This window comes from Pteronotus mesoamericanus, unplaced genomic scaffold (assembly GCF_021234165.1).
Source record: "Pteronotus mesoamericanus isolate MK-2021 breed Mesoamerican mustached bat unplaced genomic scaffold, CSHL_Meso_final contig_50, whole genome shotgun sequence".
Taxonomy (NCBI): Eukaryota; Metazoa; Chordata; class Mammalia; order Chiroptera; family Mormoopidae; genus Pteronotus; species Pteronotus mesoamericanus.
In genome coordinates, this window is record NW_026555186.1 from 27,867,064 (window position 1) to 27,891,609 (window position 24,546).

General features: G+C 33.9%; 1 protein-coding gene across 5 annotated transcripts in view; it reads right to left on the minus strand.

Moving 5' to 3' along the window:
- CERT1 (ceramide transporter 1) overlaps positions 1-24,546 on the minus strand; it is a 101,383-nt gene that overhangs the window by 34,091 nt on the left and 42,746 nt on the right. For all 5 annotated transcript variants that reach the window (XM_054578504.1, XM_054578500.1, XM_054578503.1 and 2 more), the window contains 3 exons: positions 17,645-17,752; positions 16,666-16,804; positions 11,574-11,657 (listed from right to left, as the gene is read on the minus strand). In XM_054578504.1, the coding sequence (XP_054434479.1) occupies positions 11,574-11,657; positions 16,666-16,804; positions 17,645-17,752 (331 nt within the window). The remainder of the gene's footprint in view (positions 1-11,573; positions 11,658-16,665; positions 16,805-17,644; positions 17,753-24,546) is intronic.

Genomic DNA, 24,546 nt, shown 5'->3' on the forward strand with positions numbered 1-24,546 from the left:
AAAGAATAAACTGATAAACTACTTCACCAAAATTGAAAATGTATGCTCTAAAAAGGCATAGTTAAAAGAATTATAATTGCAGTTATGTGTGATGGGTAACTATGGAAATCTAATATACAGCACGATGACTACAGTTAATATTATTGCACTGAATGCTAGAAATATTGCACTGAATGCCAACAAGTAGATTTAAGGTGCTCTCATCACCAAGAAAAGGTAATTATGTGAGATAATTAGTTTGACCATAGTAATTATTTTTCTATGTATACCACATCATCACATTATACACCTTACTGAGAGAAAATTTTTGTAAAGCCTATGTCTGATAAAGGACTTCTATCCTTTGTAAATCTGTATTATAGATCAATATAGAATGTTCCATATTATAATACAGAATATATATTGTAATCCCCAAACTCAACAATAAGAAAATATATAATCTAATAAAAAAATTGGACAAAAAATTTGAATACACACTTCACCAAAGAAGAAGTAAAATGGCAAATAAGCACATTCAAAGATGCTCAATACCATTATTTACTAGGGAAATGCAAATTAAAAACCACAGTGAGATACCCCTACAACCTTTGAAAAAACTAAAATTTAAAAAGACTGACCATGCCAAGTGCTGACTGAGATCTGGAGGAACTGGGGCTCTCATACATACATGACTGGTGAAATATACTTTGGCAGTTTCTTTAAAAATTAAGCATACCCCTACCATATAATTCAGCCATTCCACTCCTAAGTATTTACTCCAACAAACAGATGAGTGAGTACACAAACTGTGGTGTATCAACACAAGGGAATACTATTCAGCAATAAAAAGCAATCAAATACTGATAAAATGCAGTAACATGATGAACCTCAAACTAAGAGTGAGCCCAGGACAAAAACCCCATAAATTGTGTTAAGTCCATTTGTATTAAATTCTTAAAAATGAAAACTAACCTACAGTGACAGAAAAGAGATCAGTGGTTGTTTGGGAAGAGAGGAGGGATGATAAACAAGATGAAGAAACATTTTTTAAGGGTGATGGATATGATAAAGATCTTTTTTAAAAAATCCTTACCTGATTTATTTTTATTGATTTCTGAGAAAGAGGAAGAGAAGGAGAAACATTGATTGGTTGCACCCCTGCACCACACACACCCTGACTGGGCTGACTGGGGATTGAACCCACAACCTAGCTCTCTGGGAATTGAACCCATAATGTTTTGGTGTACAGGACAATGCTCAGACCAACTAATCCACTGGGCTGGGGTGATGATGATCTTAACTGTGGGTGATGCCATCAAAACTTACCAAATTGCACATTTAAATATGCGTGGTTTATTTAATGTTAATTATATCTTAGTAACACTGTTAAAAACATATTATTTTATTCTTATGTTTTCTCTTAAATCTTTTCTGTCATTGTAGCTGCTTTATTTTCTATCACTCTTACCAAGATTGTGATTTTCTTATAAACTGTTTTTATTAATTATTAACTTAGACATTTAAGTCATCTGTGTCCTATATAAGACAATGTGTGCAACTGTAATAATGGGTCCTTGCTAATTTATATACTTGTACTTATATACTTGTCAGTATATGAAGAAAGAGCAACAGGAAATGTCTTTGGGAAAATTCTAGAAATAGAGATATGTACTGTTTCAGCTGCACTCACTACTTTCAGAACCAGATACCTAAAATCCTTTCCAGAACGATACAGGGGTTATGTTAACAGATTTTTAGGCTTTCAAATAGTTGATATTTTCAACATGTATTTAGTGTTTCACACATAGTAAGGTCTCTGAATAAATGTCTCATATTACATTCTGTTTGGAAATGAAAGTATAAAGACAAAACATCATCTTAATTTGTCATTTACTGGGCTCCTCTAAGTATTGGTTACTTCGATTTTTTTCCAACTCTTTCATACCTTATATTGTAAAACTACATTAACATTAATGGCAAAACTTAAGCAAAACCCCAAAGTACTTGATCATTTTCGATGAGCATATGTATCTAATATTTCACCGGAAAATAAGGGCAAGGTGATCTTAAAGAGACAGGTGACCATGTCTACTGGGATAATGATCACTTTAGTAAAAGAAGTAGAAAATAGGTAAATGCAACTAAGCATATGAAGGGCAGAAATGAAAGAAATAAAAAAATAATCTACAATTTTTAAAGTACTTAGGCTCCAAAAATTATCATTCAGATTTAGTTCTTTCAGTTGACCTCAGGCCTTACATACTTAAATAATCGTTTTTTTAAAGATTTTATTTACTAATTTTTAGAGAGAGAGGGAGGGAGGGAGGGAGAAAGAAAGGGAGAGAAACATCGATACATGCATGAGAGATACATCAACTGGTTGCTTCTTGCGTACTCCACACGGGGGGACCTGGCCTGAAACCCAGGCAATGTGCCCTGACTAGGAATTGAACCTGTGGCCTTCCAGTTTGCAGGCTGGTGCTCAATCCACTAAGCCACACCACCAGGGAAACTCCAATAATCTTTTAAAGGAACTAACAAAATCAGACAATCAAGTTACCTGTAAGACAACATCAACATGCCAAAAAAAAAAAAAAAAAAAAAATGCTGACAGAAGCTGCGAGATTTGTAATCCCTTCATTTCATTAGGACTCTTAAATACACTGTTTTGAATAGTAGACAATCTAATGGGGAATCCTCAGTTTCTGTGCTGAGTTGTTTTTTCTCTCCCAACATGAAGTATTCCAAATGACCATGCAATGTCATGCACCCCCATACAGTGGCAGAAAAAAACAGGTGGAAAGTCCTTCTGAACATACAGGATGGCAAAATCTCTCCTTTCCTGTCTACTATGACCCTGGTATCACTTATACTAGAATCAACAATCAGTTGGTTTGGGACTACTGGCCTATTATAGATATGGTTATCCTAATAAAGTAAGTTATGTTTGGCTAAGAAAGTGTATTTAAAATATTTGTACATGAAAAATCTGTGAGCTAGTCCTGGTCAATGTGGCTCAGTTGGTTGGAGCACTGACCTGTAACAAAAGGGTTGTGGGTTCAATCCCTAGTCAGGCCACACACAGGAATCAACAACAAATCAATGTTTCTTTCTCTCCCATCCTCTCTCTCTAAAATCAATAAATTAGAAAAATTAAAAAATAAAAATTTACCCATTTTTCCTAAGATCTTTATTGTCTTAGCTCTTTAATTCATTTTGAGTACATTTCTGCACTTCTTGTCAAGTAGGGGCTCAACTTCCTTTTTTTCCATATGGAAATCCAGCTTCCCAGCATCACCTGAAAAGACTTATTTTTCCTCATTGAATTGTCTTGGCATTCTGTGAAAAACTGATTTACTATAAATGTGTTTATTTCTAAACTCTCATTTCTATTCCACTGATCTACATCTCTCTCCTTATGCCAGTCCCATACTTTACTGTTACTTTTGTACTAAGTTATGAAACCAGAAGTGTGAGTCCTCCTACTTTGTCCTTTTTCAAGATGGTTTTAGCTATTATGGGTCATCTGTACTTCCATATGAATTATAAGATCTAGCTTGTCCTTTTCTGCAAAAAAAAAAAATTACCTGGGACTTTGGTAAGGACTGCACTAAATCTATAGGTCATTTTGGAGAATACTGAATTCTTTACAATATTAAGTCCCATGAACATGGAACATCTTTCCGTTCATTTAGGTCTTAATTTTTTCATAATGCCTTGTTATCTTCAGAGTACAAGGTTTGTGCTTCTTTTGTTAAATTTACTTGTAAGTATTTAACTTTTTGATGCCATTATAAATGAAGTTGGTTATTAAATTTTACTTTCACTGTTTGGTGCTACTGTATTAAAAATACAACTGATTTTTTATATTGATTTTATATATATCCTGCAATCTTTCTGAACTCATTTTTCACCTCAAGGTTTTTAGTGAATTCCTTATATTTTTCTCTACACAAAATAATGACTTCTTCAGAATATAGTTTTAATTATTCCTTTTAAATCTGGATACCTTTTATTTGTTCTTCCTCCCCAGATGTCCTGGCTAGAATCTCTCATACACTGTTGAAAAGGGGCAAAAATGAACATGCTTGTCTTGTTCCTGATCTTAGGAGGGAAGCATTCAGTCTATCACCATTAAGTGTAACGTTAATTGCTGGCTTTTCATTTTTATCAAGGTATACATTCCTAGTTTTTTTTTTTCCTTCAGATCATGACAGAGTATCAGATTTTGTCAAGTGATTTTCTGCATCTACTGACGATCATTGGTCTTGGCTTTTAGTCTACTGATATTATTATATTAACTGATTTTTTTAATGTAAACTAACTTTGCATTCTGGGATAAATCCCATCTGATCATAGTGCATAATCCTTTTTCTATGTTCCTGGATTCGGTTTGGCAGTATTTTGTTGAGGATTTTTATCTATATTCATAAGACATACTGATCTACAGTTTTGTGGTATCTTTGCCTGGTTCTGAAATCAAGGTAAAACTGGTCTCCAATTCTATTTCTGGAAAAGATTTTGTGAATTGGTATTAAGTCTTCTTTAAATATTTGGTAGAATTTACCAGCGAAGCCATCTGAGCTCAGGCTTTTCTTTGTGGGAAGTTTATACATAGATCTCTTTACTTATTATTGGTCTATCTGCATTTTCTGTATTTTCTTGTCAATTTCAACAATTTGTGTCCTTTTAGGACCTTAGGCCATTTTGTTTAAGTTACTTAATTTGCTTTCATACATGTGTTTATTACATTCACCTATATCTTTTGGGTTTCTGTAAAATCAGTAGTAAGGTCCTCCCATTCATTTCTCATTTTAGTAATTAGAGTCTTCTCTCCCTTTTCCCTGATCAGTTTAGCTAAACATTTATCAGTTTTGTTCTTTTCAAAGAACCAACTTATAATTTCACTGAATTTCAGTAGTTTTTAAAATTCTGTTTCTTATTTTATCATAAAAGTGTTCCAACTACAAATTTCCCTCTAAGTACTGCTTTAGCTGCAGCCCATAAATTTTGGTATGGTGTATTCTTGCTTTGATTCACCTTATGGTACTTTCTAATTTCCTTTGTGATTTCTTCTTTGACCCACTGGTTATTTATGAGTGTTAAGTTCTACATATTAGTGAATCTCCCAAATTTCTGTTATTGATTTCCAATTTCAGTCCATTGTGGTTGGAGGATATGCTTTGTATGATTTCAATCCTTTTAAGTTAATTAAACCTTGTTTTACAGCCAAGCATAAGGCCTTTCCTAAAGGCCTTATCCATACCCATGTGCAATTGAGGAGGATACATAATCTCCTACTGCTTGGTGGACTGTTCTGTAGATGCCTGCTAGGTCTGTTTATACTATTTAAGTATTTTATTTCCTTGTTATCTTCCAACTTGTTCTGTCCATTATTTGAAAGTTAGGTATTGAAGTCTTAAACTATTATTATTGAATTGTCTTTTTTTTTCTCTTTGGTTAGTTTTTGCTTTGTGTATGTGGGGCTATGTTGTTACATATAACTATGTATGAAATTGTATCTTTTTTATGGGTTGACCTTTGTAACTTCATAAAATCTCCCCTTTGTCACTAGAAACATATTGTATCAGCCAAAAAGTTTGTTTGGTTTTTCCCCTAAGATGGCTCTTGTAGCATTTAGTTGTCTAACTTCATTCGAAACAATTTTTGTTAGATTGTACTATGACAGCTGTCATATCAGCATGCATTAAAAGAAATTATCAAAATTGGTGAATTTTTGTGCTGCCATTTTAATATTGAGAATGGAAGAAAATATGCAACAATTTTGGCATATTATACTTTATTATTACAAGAAAGGCAAAAATGCAACTGACACATGAAAAAAGATTTAAGCAGTGTATGGAGAAAGTGCTTTGACTGGAGATAGTGCTACGATTGATTAAATGTGTCAAAAGTGGTTTGCGAAGTTTCGTGCTGGAGATTTATCGCTGGACGATGCTCCACAGTTGGGCAGACCAGTTGAAGTTGACAGCGATCAAATTGAGACATTAATTGAGAACAATCAATGTTATACCACAGAGGACATAGCTAACATAAAAATATCCAAATCAATAAAGTTATTGGTGAAAATGAAAAAATGTGTCTTTTATTTTACAGAAAAACCATATGGACTTTTTGGCCAACCTAATAAATTAAGGTGGTATAAAATATAACAGAAGGAAATTTACATTAGATATAAATAAGAACTTTGTTCACAGGCAATTAAGGAATCAGTTCTTCCACCATCTATAATTCTTGAGATCTTTAATTATGGAAGACGTTTTCTTATCCAGAAGTTTTTCCTCTTGTGTAATCTTCAAGTTTATTGCCTTCCTTCTGGAAATTTTACTCCTGCTTAAGTCTCCCCCGATCCCTCACCAAAAATATCATACTCTTGTAGTATTTACTGTTTACTAGCTGGTTCTAAATTTTTAAAACTTTAGCTTACATACTACCACAGTATGTGATTTAGACCTAATCCATAATGATGGCCTTAATGGTGAGACTCATTACATTTATTTTAAGATTCCATTATCTTGTAAACCAAAGCTTGCTGGATCCTAGCCCATAGATCCTCTATCAGTATTTGAGAGATGACTGACATAACCTAATCCCAGACTACATTCATAGTACCAGATTTAAAGGCTAAATGTTCTACTTATATACCAAATTATATACAATGCTTCTGACTAATTTACTTCTAGTATCAAAGATACTTTCCATCTGTGATTAACAAGAATTTCCATTACCACTAAGAAAGGAATTTTTTTAAAACAGTGACTTCCACAGGTGTACTGAAAACATGGCTCATAATTTTAAAAATTATGCAGATAGCTTGTGTAGGATATCTTCTAAATGACAGCAATAACCCTGCCTTCTATTGACTGGTCTCAGTCTCTCTTCAAAAAAGAGATGTTGGGGTTTTCCTCAAACGTCTGGAGATCTGGCTATCTGTTCACATTTAACACTTTGAAATGGAAAACTCTATATGCAATAGCAGGATTTTTTAACCAGTGGAATTCATGAAAGGGTACCCTGGTAGTGAGACAGCTTTTTCATGATGGACCCTCAAAAATCTCTATTTATAGGTCTTTCTCTATGTCCATTAGTGTCCCTATAGTTATGTTCTAATTTTACATCAGAAAATATATGGCTGGTTCATAGGTATTCTGGAAACAGGGTTATATAAGAGACCTGGGGACTGCAGCTTTCAGTATGTAAACTTTCATTTAGTCCGTGGCTGCCAGAATTCTTAAGAGATAAACAGAATAGTGACACTGTTAGATTCCAATAATCAGTATGTAAATTTCCATTAATCACTTTATCCATAGGCTGATACATCTATCTTTTGCTGTGCCAGGTATTCCTGAATCTGTAACTCTCCAGTTCAATTTCTATAGGAAATAAGTTTCCATTCTCTTTTGGGGAATGTAGCTGTGGTAGCTAAGTATATGTGGCATGGCAGACTTGACCTGTGAGTTTTAAACTTCCTTCAATAATATTTTCAATATTTGAACAAAACATTTTTTTCTACAAAGATTATTCATTGTGAAATTAAAATGTAACTGAAAGAACCTTCCCAAAATAATCCTTTAATTCCATAGATATATAAACCTGGGTGATTCAATAAGGTTCAACATTTCAGTCCCAACTTATAAGGACAACCTTGAAATAAGCTACTATTCTGCAAATTGGGAGGGAGTTAGGTTATACAGAAAAAGTAGAGAGCCATGATGAAATTAAGAAATAAGAAAAGGAAAGAAAAAGGTTGGGGAGAGAAGCATTAAGTTTTAGTATCAATATTCAGATAGAATATTCCCATATGCTCTCTGAAATAAAAAATTACTTCCATGCATACAACTTAAAAAAATTATTTGAAAATATGACAACCACAGATTTTACTTTATAGTCTTTCACAGCTGCAGCAAAAAAAAAAAGCACAATTAGATTAACTTTATTATTATTTAATGAAAGAATGTGTATTTTATCTACATGCCTTTTTCCAGAAGAAACTTTCTCTTTCAAGCAGTTCCACAGCTTTTAAAAATTAATCACATGTTAGGATACAAAAAAAGTCTTAATAAATTTAAGAAGACAAATCATATCACGCATCTTCTCTGATCAAAATGCCATGAAATTAGAAATCAATCACAACAACAGTGAAAAACACACAAAGACCTGGAAGCTAAATAACATGTCATTAAACAATGAATGGGTCAACAATGAGATCAAGGAAGAAATCAAAAGATACCTTAAAACAAATGAAAATGAGGGCACAAAAACCCAAAATCTGTGGTACACTGGAAAAGCAATCCTAAGAGGGAAGTTCATAGCATTACCGGCCTACCTCAAAAAAAAGGCCCAAATAAACAACCTAATGTCACACTTAAAGGAATCTGAAAAAGAACAACAAAGCCTTTTTTTGAAGTACAAGGAAGGAAATAATGGAGATCGGGGCAGAAATAAACAAAATAGAGCCTAAAAAACACTATGCAAAAGATAAATGAATCCAAGGGCTGGTTCTTTAAAAAAGATAAACAAGATTGACAAACCTTTAACCAGGCTCATGAAGAAAAAAAGAGAAAGGACTCAAATAACACAATCTGAAATAAAAGAGGAGAAATAACAACTGACACCAAAAAAATGCAGAGTTGTAAGAAAAATGTTATGACAAGCATAAGCCAACAAACTACACAAGCTGGACAAAAATGGATAAATCCCTAGAAACATACAAACTTCCAAAAATACATGAGAACATTCAGAGAATCTGAATAGACAGATTATACCTAGTGAATATAAAGCAGTAATAAAAAAAACTACCAACAAACAAAAGCCCTGGACTGGATGGCACCACAGGTGAATTTTACCAAACGTTCCAGGAAGAACTAACACCTCTCCTTCTCAAATTATTTCATAAAATTCAAAAGGAGGGAAGGCTCCCAAACTCATTTTACGAGGCCGGCATTATCCTAATTCCAAAACCAGATAAAGACACTACAAAGAAAGAAAACTACAGACCAATATTCCTGATGAACATAGATGCTAAAATCCACAAAATATTAGCAAACTGAATACAACAATGCATCAAAAAGATCGTACACCATGATGAAGTGGAATTTATTCCAGGAATGCAAGGTTGGTACATCTGCAAATCAATAAATGTGATTCACCACATAAACAAAATGAAGGATTAAAACCACGTGATCAATAGATGCAGAAAAAGCATTTGATGAAATCCAGCACCCGTTTATGATCAAAACTCTCAGGAGAATGGGAATAGAGGGAACATATCTAAAGATAACAAAAGCCAGGTATGACAAATCATTGCCAGCATCATACTCAACAGTCAAAAACTACAAGCGTTCCCCATGAGACTGGGAACAAGACAGAGATGTCTGCTTTCACCTCTCTTATTCAACATAGTACTGGAAGTCCTAAATACAGCAATCAGACAAGAAGAAGAAACAAAAGATATCCAAATTGGGAAGAAAGAAGTAAAACTCTTTTACTTGCAGATGATATGGTACTATACATAGAGAACCCCAAAGATTCCACCAAGAAACTACAAGAACTGATAAATGAATTCAGCAAAGTAGCAAGATACAAAATTAATATTCAGAAATCAGCTGCATTTTTATATGCAAATAACGAACTAACAGAAAGAGATATTAACAGTCCCATTCACAACTGCATTAGAAAGAATCAAATACTTAGGAATAACCTAACTAAGGATGTAAAAGATCTGTATTCAGAAAATTATTAAGACACTGAAGAAAGAAATAGAAGATACAAGTAAGTGGAAGCACATACTGTGCTCGTGGATAGGAAGAATTAACATCATTTAAAATGCCCATACTATCCAAAACATCTACAGATTCAACACAATTCCTATCAAGATTCCAATGATGTATTTCACAGAACTAGAACAAATACTATATGGAACCATAAAACACTCTGCACAGCAACAGCAATCCTGAGAGGGAAGACCGAAGTTGGAGGTATCACAATATCTAATATCAAACTATACTGTAAGGCCATGGTAATCAAAACAGCCTGGCACTGGCATAAAAACAGATGCTTAGATTAATGGAACAGAATAGAGAGCTCAGAAATAAACTCACACCTTTACAGTCAATTAATATTTGACAGAGGGAGCAAGCATATACAATGGGTTAAAGGGAGTTTATTCAATAAATGGCATTGGGAAAATTGGACAGATATGTGAAAAAAAAAAAAAAATGAAATCAGACCACTTTCTTATACCACACAAAAGAAAAATGAACAAATGGACTACATCAAATTAAAAAGTTTTTGCACAGCAAAGGAAATCATCAACAAAATAAATAGTCAATCCACAGAACAGGAGAACATATTCACTGATACACCTGCTAAGGGGTTAATATCCAAAATTTGTAAAGAACTTACAAAACTCAACACCAAAAAAACAAACAACAATTAAAAAATGGGCAAAGGACTTGAATAGACACTTCTCCTGAGAGGATACACAGATGGCCAACAGATATGAAAAGATGCTCAATGTCATTAATTGGAGAAATGCAAATTAAAACGACAATGAGATATCATCTCACACCTGTCAGAATGGCTATCATCAATAAATCAACAATAACAAGTGCTGGCTGGTGAGGATGTGAAGAAAAGAGAATTCTTCTGCACTGTTGGTGGGAATGCAGACTGGTGCAGCCACTGTGGAAAGCAGTATGGAGATACCTCAAAAAATTAAAAATGGATCTGCCTTTTGACCCAGTGATCCCACTTCTGGGAGTATATTCAAAGGAACCCAAAACACTAATTCAAAGGAACATAAGCACCCCTACGTTCATTGAAGCATTATTTACAATCATCAAGATTGGAAGCACCCCAACTGTCCATCAGTAGTTGAGTGAATAAAACAACTATCAGACATTTACACAATGGAATACTACTCAGCTAGAAGAAAGAAGAAAAATGGACCTTGAGAACATTATGTTAAGTGAAATAAGCCAGTCAGAAAAAGACAAATACCGTATGACTTCACTCAGATGTGGAATCTAATGAACGAACTGAATAAACAAGGAAAATGGTGACAGACTCATAGATGGAGATAAGCGTGACAGCTGGGTGGGGGGTTGGGGGTCAGTGAACAGATGGAGGGATTGAGCAAAATGGAAAAAGGACTCATGGACACAGACAACAGTATGGTGATTGCTGGAGGAAGGAGGGTATTAAGGTGACTAAATGGTAATGGAAAAAATACAATAAAGATTAAATTTAAAACATTACTAACTTAGGTAATTATTTTCTTTAAAGAATTCTTTTTATTTATTTTTAGAGAAAATGGGGGAAAAAATAAAGGAAGAGAAACTTCAACATGTGGTTGCCTCTCTCACACCCCTAACTGGGACTTGGCCCACAACCTGGGCATGTGGTTTGACTGGGAACCAAACCGGCGACCCTTTGGTTCACAGGCCAGCCAGCGTTCAATCCACTGAGCCACACCAGCCACGGAGGCAATTATTCTAGTAATATAGTTAATGATCATATACCTTTAGGAAGTTGTAGTTTATCCAGCCATGGGAGGAAAATATACTACTTACGCTTTTCCTTATTGCCATTAGTATTATGCAAGAAGTCTCCATCAGAACGCGTTGTAGGAAAGTCATCTTCATCATCTTCTACCACTAAATAAAATATATTTAAGGATATTAGGATGAAAGAAAATAGAAATTAACCAGTTTATTCTTATGTTGACCTGAGTCAATATATTCTGGATTCTTTGAGTACAAGATCTTACTCATCTTTGTATTTTCAGTGCTTATCAAGGTATGCCCAATAAATATGCTGTAGAATGTCTTAAAAACTATACGTATTGTCATTTGTGTAAAGGATGGCATTAAGATATGAGTTATTTTGCCCTTTAGTCTTTATACCTCTTCCTACCTACCTTGGGGCAATTTCTTAATTCCATCAGAGGTCTACAAGGGTTGAGCAGGACTAAAAGAATTTAACTTCCATGCGGAGGATACCTTAGCTTGTTTCTGGGAGTTCCTAAATTTACCATTTCTGAATATGCAGGGGAAAATATAATGACTTACAGATGTGACATCAATTTTCATTCATCCCAGTGTGTCTGTACCTGGAGATCCCTTTTAACTTACTCAATTCTAGAAAAAACAAAATCCCCTGCATTCTCCTCTGCACACCCCTTTGTTCTATGTCCCCTTTTTCTACTGCCTAACATACTTTAATTCTCTGCACTATATATTCCATTTTTAATGCCAATTTCTAGACCTTGGCAACCTTATCCTCTGCTTTCTAGCAAATGTTTTTATGGCTTCTTTATTTTATTATTTTTTTGAGGAACTCTCTTTCTACAGAAAGAATTTTCATCCTAAACTGTCGAACTTCTTTACTGTATCTCTTTACCTCAGAGGTAATTTGGCTTTACAAGGAACATCTCATCCCTTTTAGCTTCTCTCAAATACGTGCAAAGCCCATTCCTACTCCTTATTCCCTTCCTTAACTAAATGGTAAAAATCACCACGAAAAATATCTTTATTCTGTAATGTCATTTCTAATTACTGAGCTGTTTCATTTTTTCATCACGTGAAAATTTTGCTACTTATCCATAATAACTTTATCAAACCATAAACTGCTTTATCTACTAATACCTATTATTCATTTCTATCCAGCTAGCTGATACCAATATCCGACTTGACACTTCTTTTCCATGCCCATCACCCCTATCGAAGCCCTCTGCAGGTACCTAACTCCCAAGATTAATCAGATTCCCAAATTCGGTGGATCTTCATTGTCTCATCAATCAAATATGATCAATTCTAGAAATTCATTAACACAGCACACTGCTCTGTTTTTAAATCAGTATTCATCATCACGTAAGACCCTGACCTTCACTCAATATTACTCTGATTAACTGCTCTTAAATAATGAAAGATTTGCCTTTCACTCATCTCATTAGTGCCTACTTTGGGTTACTGAGGATTCACTTTCGTATCCCCAACCATCCAATAGCCTAGTACCACCAAACAGGGATTTTCAACCTTCTTTTTTTTCTAGCCCAATACTCAATATACAAAACCAATGAAAACAAGAGCCTTTCTGCCTAAAAGAGCGGCTTTCCCCATTTCCTTCCCAACCAAGCATTCCTTGTCCATTCTTGAGGCACCTCTGAGAAATGTCTGACATGGTTTGAAACCACTGTCCCCCATCCCAATCAGACGGCTTTCCTTCACCAACACTCAAAGTGATTATGCTAAATTCTGTCTTTGGATCTTGCACACATCCCTGCTTTCCTTATCCCTGAAATAACCCAAATTAACTATATTAATACCAGCTATTATTTATTGTTTTTCTTTTTTTGCTAGTAAGCACAATTCTAACATGTATAATTATTTTAGTTGTCACAATTGTGCGTGCAAGACATAAAGACCTATTTTACAATTGAGAAAACAGTTATAGAGAAATATTTCCTCAATAAATAGAAAAGTCTTTCCTTTAATGTGGTAACATGTGTCTTGTTTTAAAATCAAGCAGTATAAAGATAATGTTTTCTACTTCTGCAATCCCAGAGTAGCTAAGACCTAAAGAGTTAATTAAATCTTACTGAAGTATGTGTGGGAACGGTGAAGGATCAGCCTGTCTTACTAGCAATTCTAATAAAACACATGACATGAAAACACTGATGATCACCTAAAACAAAAGAGTTTGCTATTATCATTTCAATGACACACTTACTGACCAGCAGTGATTCTTAAAATTCACACTTAGTTTTGATAATTTAATAAAAGTGTACCTACAGAGATCCTTAGACTTTGGTCAGAAACTTTAATCTACAAAGTAGAAAACTAAGGTCCATGTCCTTAGCTCACCTGTATCCAGCATATATCCTTAAAAACACCAATATTTCTTAAAACAGCATTTATAGGAAAAAACAATTGTTATACGTGGAATTGTGACCCCCAAAATTCATATGTCAAAGTCCTAACTCTCCTGTATCTCAGAATGTGACTATACTTGGAGACAGGGGTTTTACAGAGGTAATCAAGGTAAAATGAGGTCATCAGAGTGGGCCCTAATCGAATATGACTGATGCCCTTATTAGAGGAAGAAATTTGGACGCGGGCGCAGAAAATAGATGAAGTAAAGATATAGGGAAAAGATGGCCATCTACAAGGCAAGGAGGGAGGCCTGAAACAGCTCCTTCCCTCATGGCTACAAAGGGAACCAACCCTGCTAACAGCTTCATCCCAAACTTCTGGCCTCCAAAACTGTGAGAAAATAAATTTCTGTTGTTTAAGCTACCCAGTCTGTGGTACTTCATGACAGTGGTCTTAGCAAACTAATGCATTAGTCTACCACTGTTATTATTTACTCAAAATGAATAATGTTTAAAATCATTTTTCAAATCTTCTACACAAACTGGTTATAACTGAATTCCAATTTCTACTCCTCCATCACTTGTGTACTTCAAATGCTATATACTTTTGTTGTGGATCATTTAAAAACAAAGAATCCAATTCTGTATATATCCTAATTTTGTTTCACAAGGTATTTTCAGGCAAATGAAAGTGGATATGTAATGTTTAATTTGATAAAGTTTTATACAGTCATCTCTCTGTATCCATAGACTGAATATATTTTTTAAAAAGTTATGTTGTTGCTGACATGTACTTTGTAGCTAGGCCTACAATGGTTGTTACTTGTACTAAACACGAACATACTTTTTCCCTTGTCATTATTCCTTAAACAATACATTATAACAACTATACATAGCATTTACATTGGATTGAGTATTATAAGCAACCTAGAGATGATTTCAAGTATATAGGAGGATGTGTGTAGATTATATGCAAATATTACTCCTTTTTACATGAGAGACTTGAGCATCTGGAGATTATGGTATCAGCGAGGTATCCTGGAATCAATCCTCTCTGAATACTGAGGGACTATTATATATACATTTTTTTTTTTAATGAAGGAGAAATTGTTCACCTACATTTATTTTTAGAGAAATAAACATTAAATGTTAAAAAACCAAAAACTTAGAGCATATCAAATATAGAGAACTTGAAAGCTACTTAATTTTGTCTAAACTTTAAGAATATGGACTTTTGCTAGTGGCCAAGGTGGAATAAAGGAACTGAATTTACCCTCTATCAAGAAACAAAAAGCTGCACAAAACATATGTAACAATGGTTTTCAAGACATTGTCTATTAGGCAAAAATGGACAGTGATCCCTTTGATTGTCCTCTATGATGTGGCCTGTAGGACTGTCCAACTAACTGCCTTGGGAGAGAGTCCAAGACCAAGTGATGTGACCTCTATGACTGTCCAACTTACTGCCTTGGGAAATAGTCTAAGCTGTAGAGGAAGGAGGAACATAGGAGGAGCCAAGTAGACTATGAGGTGAGGAAATGGAGCTGAGTGTCCAGAGAGATAAATCAGAGTACTAGAGAGGAGACTGCTGTATATAGAAAGAACCCAGGAGATTGAGAGAACGTCCCCTTGAATATTCAGTAGAGTACTGATAGTACATACAAATGAGGGAACTACAGAGGTCAGGGAAAGAACCATCTGAAAGGATTCCAAGAAACAGTATCCAAAGCCAACATGGGGTGAGGAAAAATGTACTTCTGGTATATTACTTGAAGACAGACTGTAATAAATTAAATGTGTGTACTATAAACCAAAGTAGCCACTAAAATAATTATAATGAGATAAAAATGGAATTTATAAAAATAAAGTATATATAAAGTATATATATATATGTATATATATAAAGTATATATAAAATAAAGTATATATAAAAATATACTTCCTGTGTTTTGGGATTTTGATCCCAAAACACATAGGAAAAGGAAACAAAGAACAGAGAAGACAAAAAGTATTTGAACTCAGATCAAACACATTTAATAAGACCAAGAAATGAAACCACGTTAAGCAACTTAGTTTTACTGGGAATAAACTTAGTGCTATTTAGTAATAATTCCGTGAGTAGTGCACTTTTGCCTTAACAGCAAGTAAGAGAATACTGAAGAACAAATGTTGACACCATCAGTAATATCTTCAGCAGTAACAAAGAAAAAGTTCAAAACACACATTATAAGTTAACTGAAGATCATATCTCTCTTAAAAACTCTCTATAAATTGTTTTAAAGTGTATATATAGCTCCATTATTAATTTCTTCTTCCATGAAAAAAAGGCCACAGAATGGGAGAGTGATGAGGAGGGAGAGAAAGAAAGGTAAAAAGATAAAGGGAGGAGAGAACAAAGAGAGACGGAGAAAGAGATCAACTGGTTCCAGGCTGGAGAATTTAACACAAACACATGCTTGGTCTTTAAGACTCATCATGGGGTAAATTTATTTGACATAATTGTATAAAAGACCCCATATTACTAAGATGACAGATACTCTTATTTTTTAATAAAATAAAGGGCTTAAAAACCATTTAAAAATTCCAGTGGAATCTGGCATGAGTAATCTGATTAATTAAGATATGTTATTAAAGTATACAAGTTATAGAGACACTAAAATCTGTTACATTGGCGGTTTGCAGCAAAAGTGACTATAATTACCTTTATCAGTTAAAGACATTACCCTTTAAGATCAAGAGGCTTTAAATCCATTCATTCTCCAAGTAAAAATAGTGGTAATAGCCTAATTAACCTTTATCCCTTTGAAGTTCATCCTTGGAGACAGCATCAGCACAGGCATCAAAGTACTTCTGTAGAGTATCAACTTGTCTACATAGGATATCTCTAAAGGTTTCCATTTCAGCCAATTTCTCACGTAAACTGTGGCCTTTCTGCAAAACACAAAAAGTGGAGATGTGATCCAAGTTAACAAAACAGTAATTTCTTTAGTCCTATGGTATTTCATCACCTTTTACGGCCATCATCTTATTAATGAGGGCCATAGGGTAAGGTGAGCTGTCAAGCTCAATGTAATACTCCCAGGTATTAACTTGAAACCGACTAACAGTGGCCAGATAGAGATAAGCCTGAAGGAAATAAGAGCAAATAAGCCTGACAATTTTCTCGTGTAAAATTTAATATTTTCAAATTACTGACATTGTGAGGAAAAACAGTAAAAGACTTTGAAATGGGCAAAAATATTACTGGATAGCCTTTCAAAGAAATGGTGTCTGTCATCTATGGAACCTTGAGCACTTATGGAACCCTTACGTTGTTGTCTAATCATAGGAAAGTCTTTAATTTCATTACATTTGACCTATTTTGTAACTCTTTTAAGTAGTAGAAAACTAAGAGTAATATAAATGATTCTTGTCCATAGATATGCAAATAAACTTTGTTCAGTGGAATATACTAGTTACTAATTTGTGGATATTGAACAGTTTTGCATATATTAGCCACATCATTTTGGCATTCTTCAGATTCTTATTTGAACCAAATTTTTTCTTTATATCTTATCTACTAATGAATGAAATAAAATCTCTGACATATGCTCATTTTATATTTGTATGAGTCATAAATTTTACCCCTTAAAAAGCTATTCTGTAACTACTTCAAATAAATTATATTGCAGCAAAGTTCTTTCAAAAAACTATCAAATAAGTTCTGTTACAACATTTAGCGCTAAATTCAATTTATGAGCCCTTAACCTAAGAACATTCAAAACTACAAACCTTGAATGAAGAGGTGGATGTTGCAGAGTAGCCACTTGCCCCAGACACCAGTGACACCATTGAGCCATGTCGACGCAAACTGGATTCAGACCCATAACCAGATTCAGTCTAAAAAAGAAAGAAAACTACATGAAAAAGAATTAAATAAAAAATACTTAATCAGCACGAGAAAAAAGTTGTAACCATGTGAGATAGCAGATGTTAATTTATAATCATTTCACTAGATGCTTTTGTGTGTGTGTATATAATCATTATGTTGTACACCTTTAATATAAGGTTATGTGTTAATTGTATCTCAATAAAACTGGAAAAATACTTGAGAAAACAAAAGTTTCCCTTTAAATTAATAAGACTGTTATAAAAACTGGATAGAAAAAGTACTATAAAGTAATAATAATAGGGGGTGGGCTAAGAAGTCTTGAATCACTTTTAATTCTTTTTTGTATAACAAGTAAATAAACAGTACATTTTTAAGAAGAGGGCAACGTCCAGTAATATTTCTTCTTTTTGAAGTTTTAAAAAAAAGATTTTATTTATTTATTTTTAGGAAGGGGGAAGGGAGAGAGAAAGGGATGGAGAGAAACAGTGACCTGTGAGGCTGCTTCTCATGTGTCCCTAACCAGGGACCTGCTGGCAACCCAGGCATGTGCCCTGACATGGAACTGAACCAGTGATCTTTCGGTTTGTGGGATGATGCCCAACCCACTGAGCCATACCAGTCAGGGCTGTATTACAGTGGTACCTTGGTATTCATAGTTAATTCATTCCAGAACTTGTGACGAGTACCGGAACTGACGAGTACAGAACTGTTTCCCAAGGTACCGTGGGACTGACACATCAACCTCTGTTTTATTGCAAGAGCGCTGAATGGCGAGCAAGTGCTGAGTGCTGAAACATTTTTTCTTTCATCAAAATGCATCGAGTACAGGTTTTGTACTGTGTTATGACTGTAATTCTTTTTTTTTTAAAGATTATTTATTTATTTATTTATTTATTTATTTGTAGAGAGAGGGAAGACCGGGAGAAAGAGAGGGAAAGAATCATCAGTGTGTTGTTGCCTCTCACATGCCTCCAACTGGACACCTGACCCAGGCATGTGACCTGACTGGGAACTGAACCAGCGACCCTTTCATTTGCAGGCTGGCACTCAGTCCAATGAGCCACACCAGCCAGGGCTGTAATTCTTTATAGTACTATTTCCAGTACCATCACTTATCACTGTCTCAATGAAGCCTCTCCCATTACACCAGGCAGTTTTGTCTCTGGATTCTCAACGATTTTTAACATATCACAATTATGTCATTTATCGTCCAATTATATTTACATTTTATAATTACTACTGAACTTGCTTCTTCTGGAAGAAGACTGTATCCTTCTCATTTTTGTAGCCACCTCAACAGTTCATGTCACAAAGAAAATTCTCTTCATTGTCAGTCAGTGCACATGCCTGTGTTGCCGGCAAGGTCCCCATTAGGGGGCGAGCGAGAGGCAATCACACACTGATGTTTCTCTTCCTCTCTTTCTCACTCCTTTCCCCCTCTCTAAAAAACATAAATAAATAAAATCTTTAAAAAAAAGTTAGTTCTCAGTTTTGCCAATGTGTTAAACAATCACACAATACAAAATAATCAAACTCATGGATGTTTGGGTATACTCAGACTTAGCACTATAATACTACTCTTATCTTAATTTTGATGGAGTTGGTACTCTTCAGAGTATCAATATTATATTCCACCCTGATACCTGCTCAAGTATTTTAGATCTCTAATTACTTTCTATTGCTGTTTTATAAAGAACTGTGCATGGTTTTAATCTTAAGTCTCTAAACTTAAAGAGATAAAATAACATCTAATCATTTTCTAGTATCACACCTAGTACACAATTCAACTATCCAATTAAAATAATAGTTGTTTTAGTTTACTTGATTTTCAAGATTAAGATTGGGAATCATTACAATTCAGTACAATGTATTACAGAAAATATTTCCATTGACATTTTATATCCTCTGTGCTCTATTTCCTGAAAATTCATTACATTTTCTATATAGTATTGGTTTACCTCTGACATTGTTCCAATAGCAAAATGTTCTTTTAGGTACAAAAACATCAAGCTTTTATACTGATTTAATTAATAAATGAAATTATATTATTTTTATGTAAATAATATTAACACTAATTTAAAACATTTTTTCAGTTCAGTGTCACTCCATTTAATTTAAGTTTAATACTCAAGGAAGGAGGAGGAGGAGGAAGATAGAAGGAAAAAGGAGGAAAAAGAATCCTAACTAAAATAGCAAAACAATTCATAAAAAATGAATATCTTCAGGTAAAGACACTAGAAATTTATCCATGTAAAAACAAGCAGCCTCTTAATATTCAAACTTCAGGATATACAAGTCACTAAACAGTCAAAGTGAAACTCCATACTCTAATGATGCCTGTTTACAAGACATTCTATCTATAAAAGGTACTGTAATAGCTCAACACTTAATTTACTAACAGGTTACATGTAAACTTAGGACTGTATGAAATCAAACCTCTTCTCCAAGACTTACATTACTATATACCACTTCACATCTCAAGAAGAGCAATGTCTTTAGCGATGAAACAAAATAAGTATTTTGGTACCAGGAAAGCATGTACTTTATTATAGGCAAATTATACCTCAACAAAATTTGTTTTTTTTTATTTTAAAGGCACAGCTATTATATGACAAAAGAAAGCTGGTCAGGGTGCAGTAGGGGCACTAACTACCAAGAGGAACGAAAAATTTGGGGGTGGGAGGAGAATGTAGGTAACGATTGTCTAAACTCAACTGTCTGGTTAAAATAGATATATTTTAAGAATGCTAAATTATCTCAAAAAGTAGATAAAGAAAAACGGTAAGCTTGTTTCAATATAATATAATTTACTAAAAGAGAATTCTAATTACAACAATCATAGAGTTTACAAAAATTAAGACTTTCTATCAAATAATGTCCTGGAACAATCATACTGAGCTAGGCAGGTTCCTTAGCTCAAATGGCTCTAGTTTCTTGTTATTTGTGACAGTAGCACTAACTTTCGAAAGGCAGCATTTCAACATTTTAATTGAACTGGTTTGGTAAAGTTTTTCCCTGGATTTAAATATACAAAACTAAGATTAAAAATAATTTATCTGTAAGAGGTTAAAAATATAAGGTACTTCAGAAGCAACTTAGATCCCTGTGTCATCCATTTCTAACCAAAAATTAATCTGAATTCTCCATTTAAATAGAAATGACCATGTAATTTACAATCAATATTTATTATTTGAAAAAATTTAAAACCAATTTGAAGTTTAAATCCTAATGACTCTACCTTCCCATTTCCTGCTTTATATCAATGTCTTAAACAGGACAAATCAAACTTCAAGATCTTGAAACAAAATATAAATACTACAAAGCTTCAGTAAGTGTGTCTTTACTGTAAAACATACTTTTTATATCCTTGTCTATTTTTTTTTCAGGTTTCACTATTTCAAAATAAGTAATATCTCCTTACAACAAAGACACAGAACAAAAAGACTCTACCATAGTAATAATGACATTTTATACAATGGGTAGTAAATAAATGTGGAGGCTGAGAGTTTAGTGGAATTGTGTTTCTATCTTTAATAAAGTTTCACTTAAATAAGTTCTACTGTAAGTTATATAAATCATTCCAAGGAAAAAGAAAATGCACCAATTCTACTGTCACTGAGTTTAAATAATAATGACTCATTTGTCATTATTTCAGTCAGTAACTGCACTAAGATAGCTTTAAATATAATTTGTTTAACAAATATACATATACACACACAAATGAATCCTCACTATTTAAAAAGCAGTTTTTCTAGAAATGCCAATAATTGTGCAAATGCTTTTTCATTGTGTAAAACATTCCTGATAGTCTTGCCACAACATTTAGCGTAATTTTATGACAAAGCTTCAAAATGAAGCTACCTGAAATCAGTTTCAGAATAAAAATTAAAGAACTGTCTCATTCTTTAAAGAAATAGCTTCAAAATATTTAATTAAGCTTGATGGCTTCCTTATTTATATGACATGGCGCTCAGTTTTGAATTTCTCTCAAAAACCTGATCTATCAAGCATTATCATTATCTTTCAATGTTTTTAAGAAATACTACACCTCCTCAGTCCTTCCCCATCTTGGCCTCATCCATGTGTCCTTCATACCTGTTCCTTGATCTGACCCAACCTCTTGCCCTCTCCGCTACAGTCCGCCCTCCCTCCCGCCCTCCTTCCTGTCCTTCGGTTTCTTCTTTCTTTCAAAGTTGCTGGTCATATTTTCCTTGCCTGAGGGGGGGAGGGGGAGGTGGGTGGGGCAGGGAAAAGTGGTAGCAGGTAAATGGAAACAAATGTATGTGAAAAATGAAGAAAAGAAAAATTTTTTAAAAAAGAAAAAAAAAAGAATCACTCCATTTCTGAGCATTACTATTATTAAAAAAATTAACCTCAGCATTTCTGTAACAGACAACATGTACAGTCTATTTCAAAGTTTATATAGCACACAAACATGTTTTTAAAATTGTACTATTTATGGGCATTTATATAATGCTACAGTGGCGCAGGTGCTGCCTTACCTCAAGATTCAATGTTTTATAAACACTGTCATGGGGCTGAAAATAATTCTAAAAGAGAAGTTGTAAAACTACTCCAAAAAGTGGCAATGTTGTTGACACATTTACTTTGGCTTCCCAAAATGTCCACTTTGAAGGCAACAACACTCATCCTGAATTTGTAAGATCTGCTTTTTGAAGTTAGAGTGGGTGAGCAGGGATGAAAATGGGAAAAAAGTAGTTTACAGTCACAACTGATACACTCTTAAATGTTCTTAAAATTATAAGATGCTTTCAAATCTCATTGGTATGATTTTTATGCATAGTACTTTACAGGTATCCTGGCTTTTAAAAAATCCCACTCAGTCTTCCACAAGAAAAAAGAAGGTGAGCTTACTTAGAATCTCTAATCACCAATACAGTATTTTGAAAGCACCAAATTCTATCTAAAATTGATGAGAAATTCAAATGCAGTTAATGCAGGAATATTTTTCCCTTCCAATATAGCTGCTTTAAGCTCCATCATATGAATTGCTGTGTAAAAACTTTCCCAAGTTTGTGTTTGTAAGCAATATTCCTGAACATGTTTTGCATAAACACAGAAGGCCATTTTGGTTCAATAAAACACTTACTGATGTGCCTGATATAGAACAAGGTTTACTTCTTTTAAATACTACAGTAATGAGACCACACCTCTTTGTTACAATATTCCTTTTTACTTAAAAAAAAAAAAAAAAAAAAAGGCAAAGCACAATCTTTTGGCCACTAGAGGGAGCCAGCAGCATATTCCAAATAACAATATACTACCTGGACAACTGATACAAAGGTTACTGTTGGTCAAAGAACAAGAGTAACCTTAGTTTAGACTAATTCCTTTACATGTACCTGTATCCACTGTATCTTATCTTTGAGAAAAATGAAAAAACAAAATTAAATCACATCGTTTTAACTTTGAAGTTATCAATTTAGTAAAATACAAAAAATGCCTAAGAACTGATCTGAAAAGAAAACTCCCTTATTAATCTATTATTCTGCACATTGTTTATCCGGCCATCCACACTCCAAAGCAGTGGTATAAAATATGGCAAAAAGGCTGGCTTATATTTTTAAAATGACACTTGGCTTTTGAAAAGCTTACTCTTTCTCCTAGTAGTATTTTCCAGCAAGAAATACAGCAAAAAAAGAGAAAGAAATTAAGTAACTTCTTCACAGTGTCAAAAGTTATCTAGTTATTAATAGCATAGCTCCCTCACTCCCAAACTATAGTGTATTTTTTCCACTTTATTATGGAAAAAGGGAAAAATAAAAGATTAAATGTTAACATAAGAATGAAGAATTTTCAAAAAACCAAAATTCTGAAACCTGTAATAAAATCAAATAAGCTTGCTGTGTTGTGAGCATCCATATCTACCTTCAATATTATTATTTTATTTTTATTTTAATTATGCTATTACAGTTGTCCCAATTTTTCCCCCTTTGGCCCCTTCTACCTGGTACCCCATTCCCTCCAGCAATCCCACCCCCTTAGTTCATGTCCATGGGTCATACATGTAAGTTCTTGGACTACGCTATTTCCTATATTTTTCTTAACATTGCTGTCTACTTTGTACCTACCAATTTGTATTTCTTAATCCTTGCAACTTTTCCCCCATCGCTCCCCTCAATGGATAACCCCCTAAATGATCTCCATATCTATGATTCTGTTCCTGTTTTGTTTACTTCATTTGTTTTTTAGATTCAATTGTTGATAGTTTTGAATTTATTGCCATTTTAATGTTCATAGTTCTGATCTTCTTTTTCTTAAATAAGTCCCTTTAACATTTTATATAATGGCTTGGTGATGATGAACTCCTTTACTTTGTTTGGAAAGCACTTTATCTGCCCTTCCATTCTCAATGATAGCCTTGCTAGATAGAATAATCTAGATTGTAGGTCTTTGCTTTTCATCAATTCGAATACTTTTTCAAGTTCCTTAAATCCTACACAGTTTCTTTTGAGAAATGAGCTGACAGTCTTACGGGAACTCCTCTGTAAGTAACTCTTCTCTTGCTGCTTTTAAGATTCTCTCCTTATCTTTAATCTTGGGTAACTTAATTATGATGTGCCCTGGTGTGTGCTTCCTTGGGTCCAACTTCTTTGGGACTCTCTGTGCTTCCTGGATCTCCTGGAAGTCTATTTCCTTTGCCAGACTGGGAGAAGTTCTCCATTATTTTTTCAAATAAGTTTTCAATTTCTTGCTATTTCTTTTCTCCTTCTGGCACCCCTACGATTTGAATATTGGTACGTTTGAAGTTGTCCCAAAGGCTCCTTAGCTTATCCTTGTT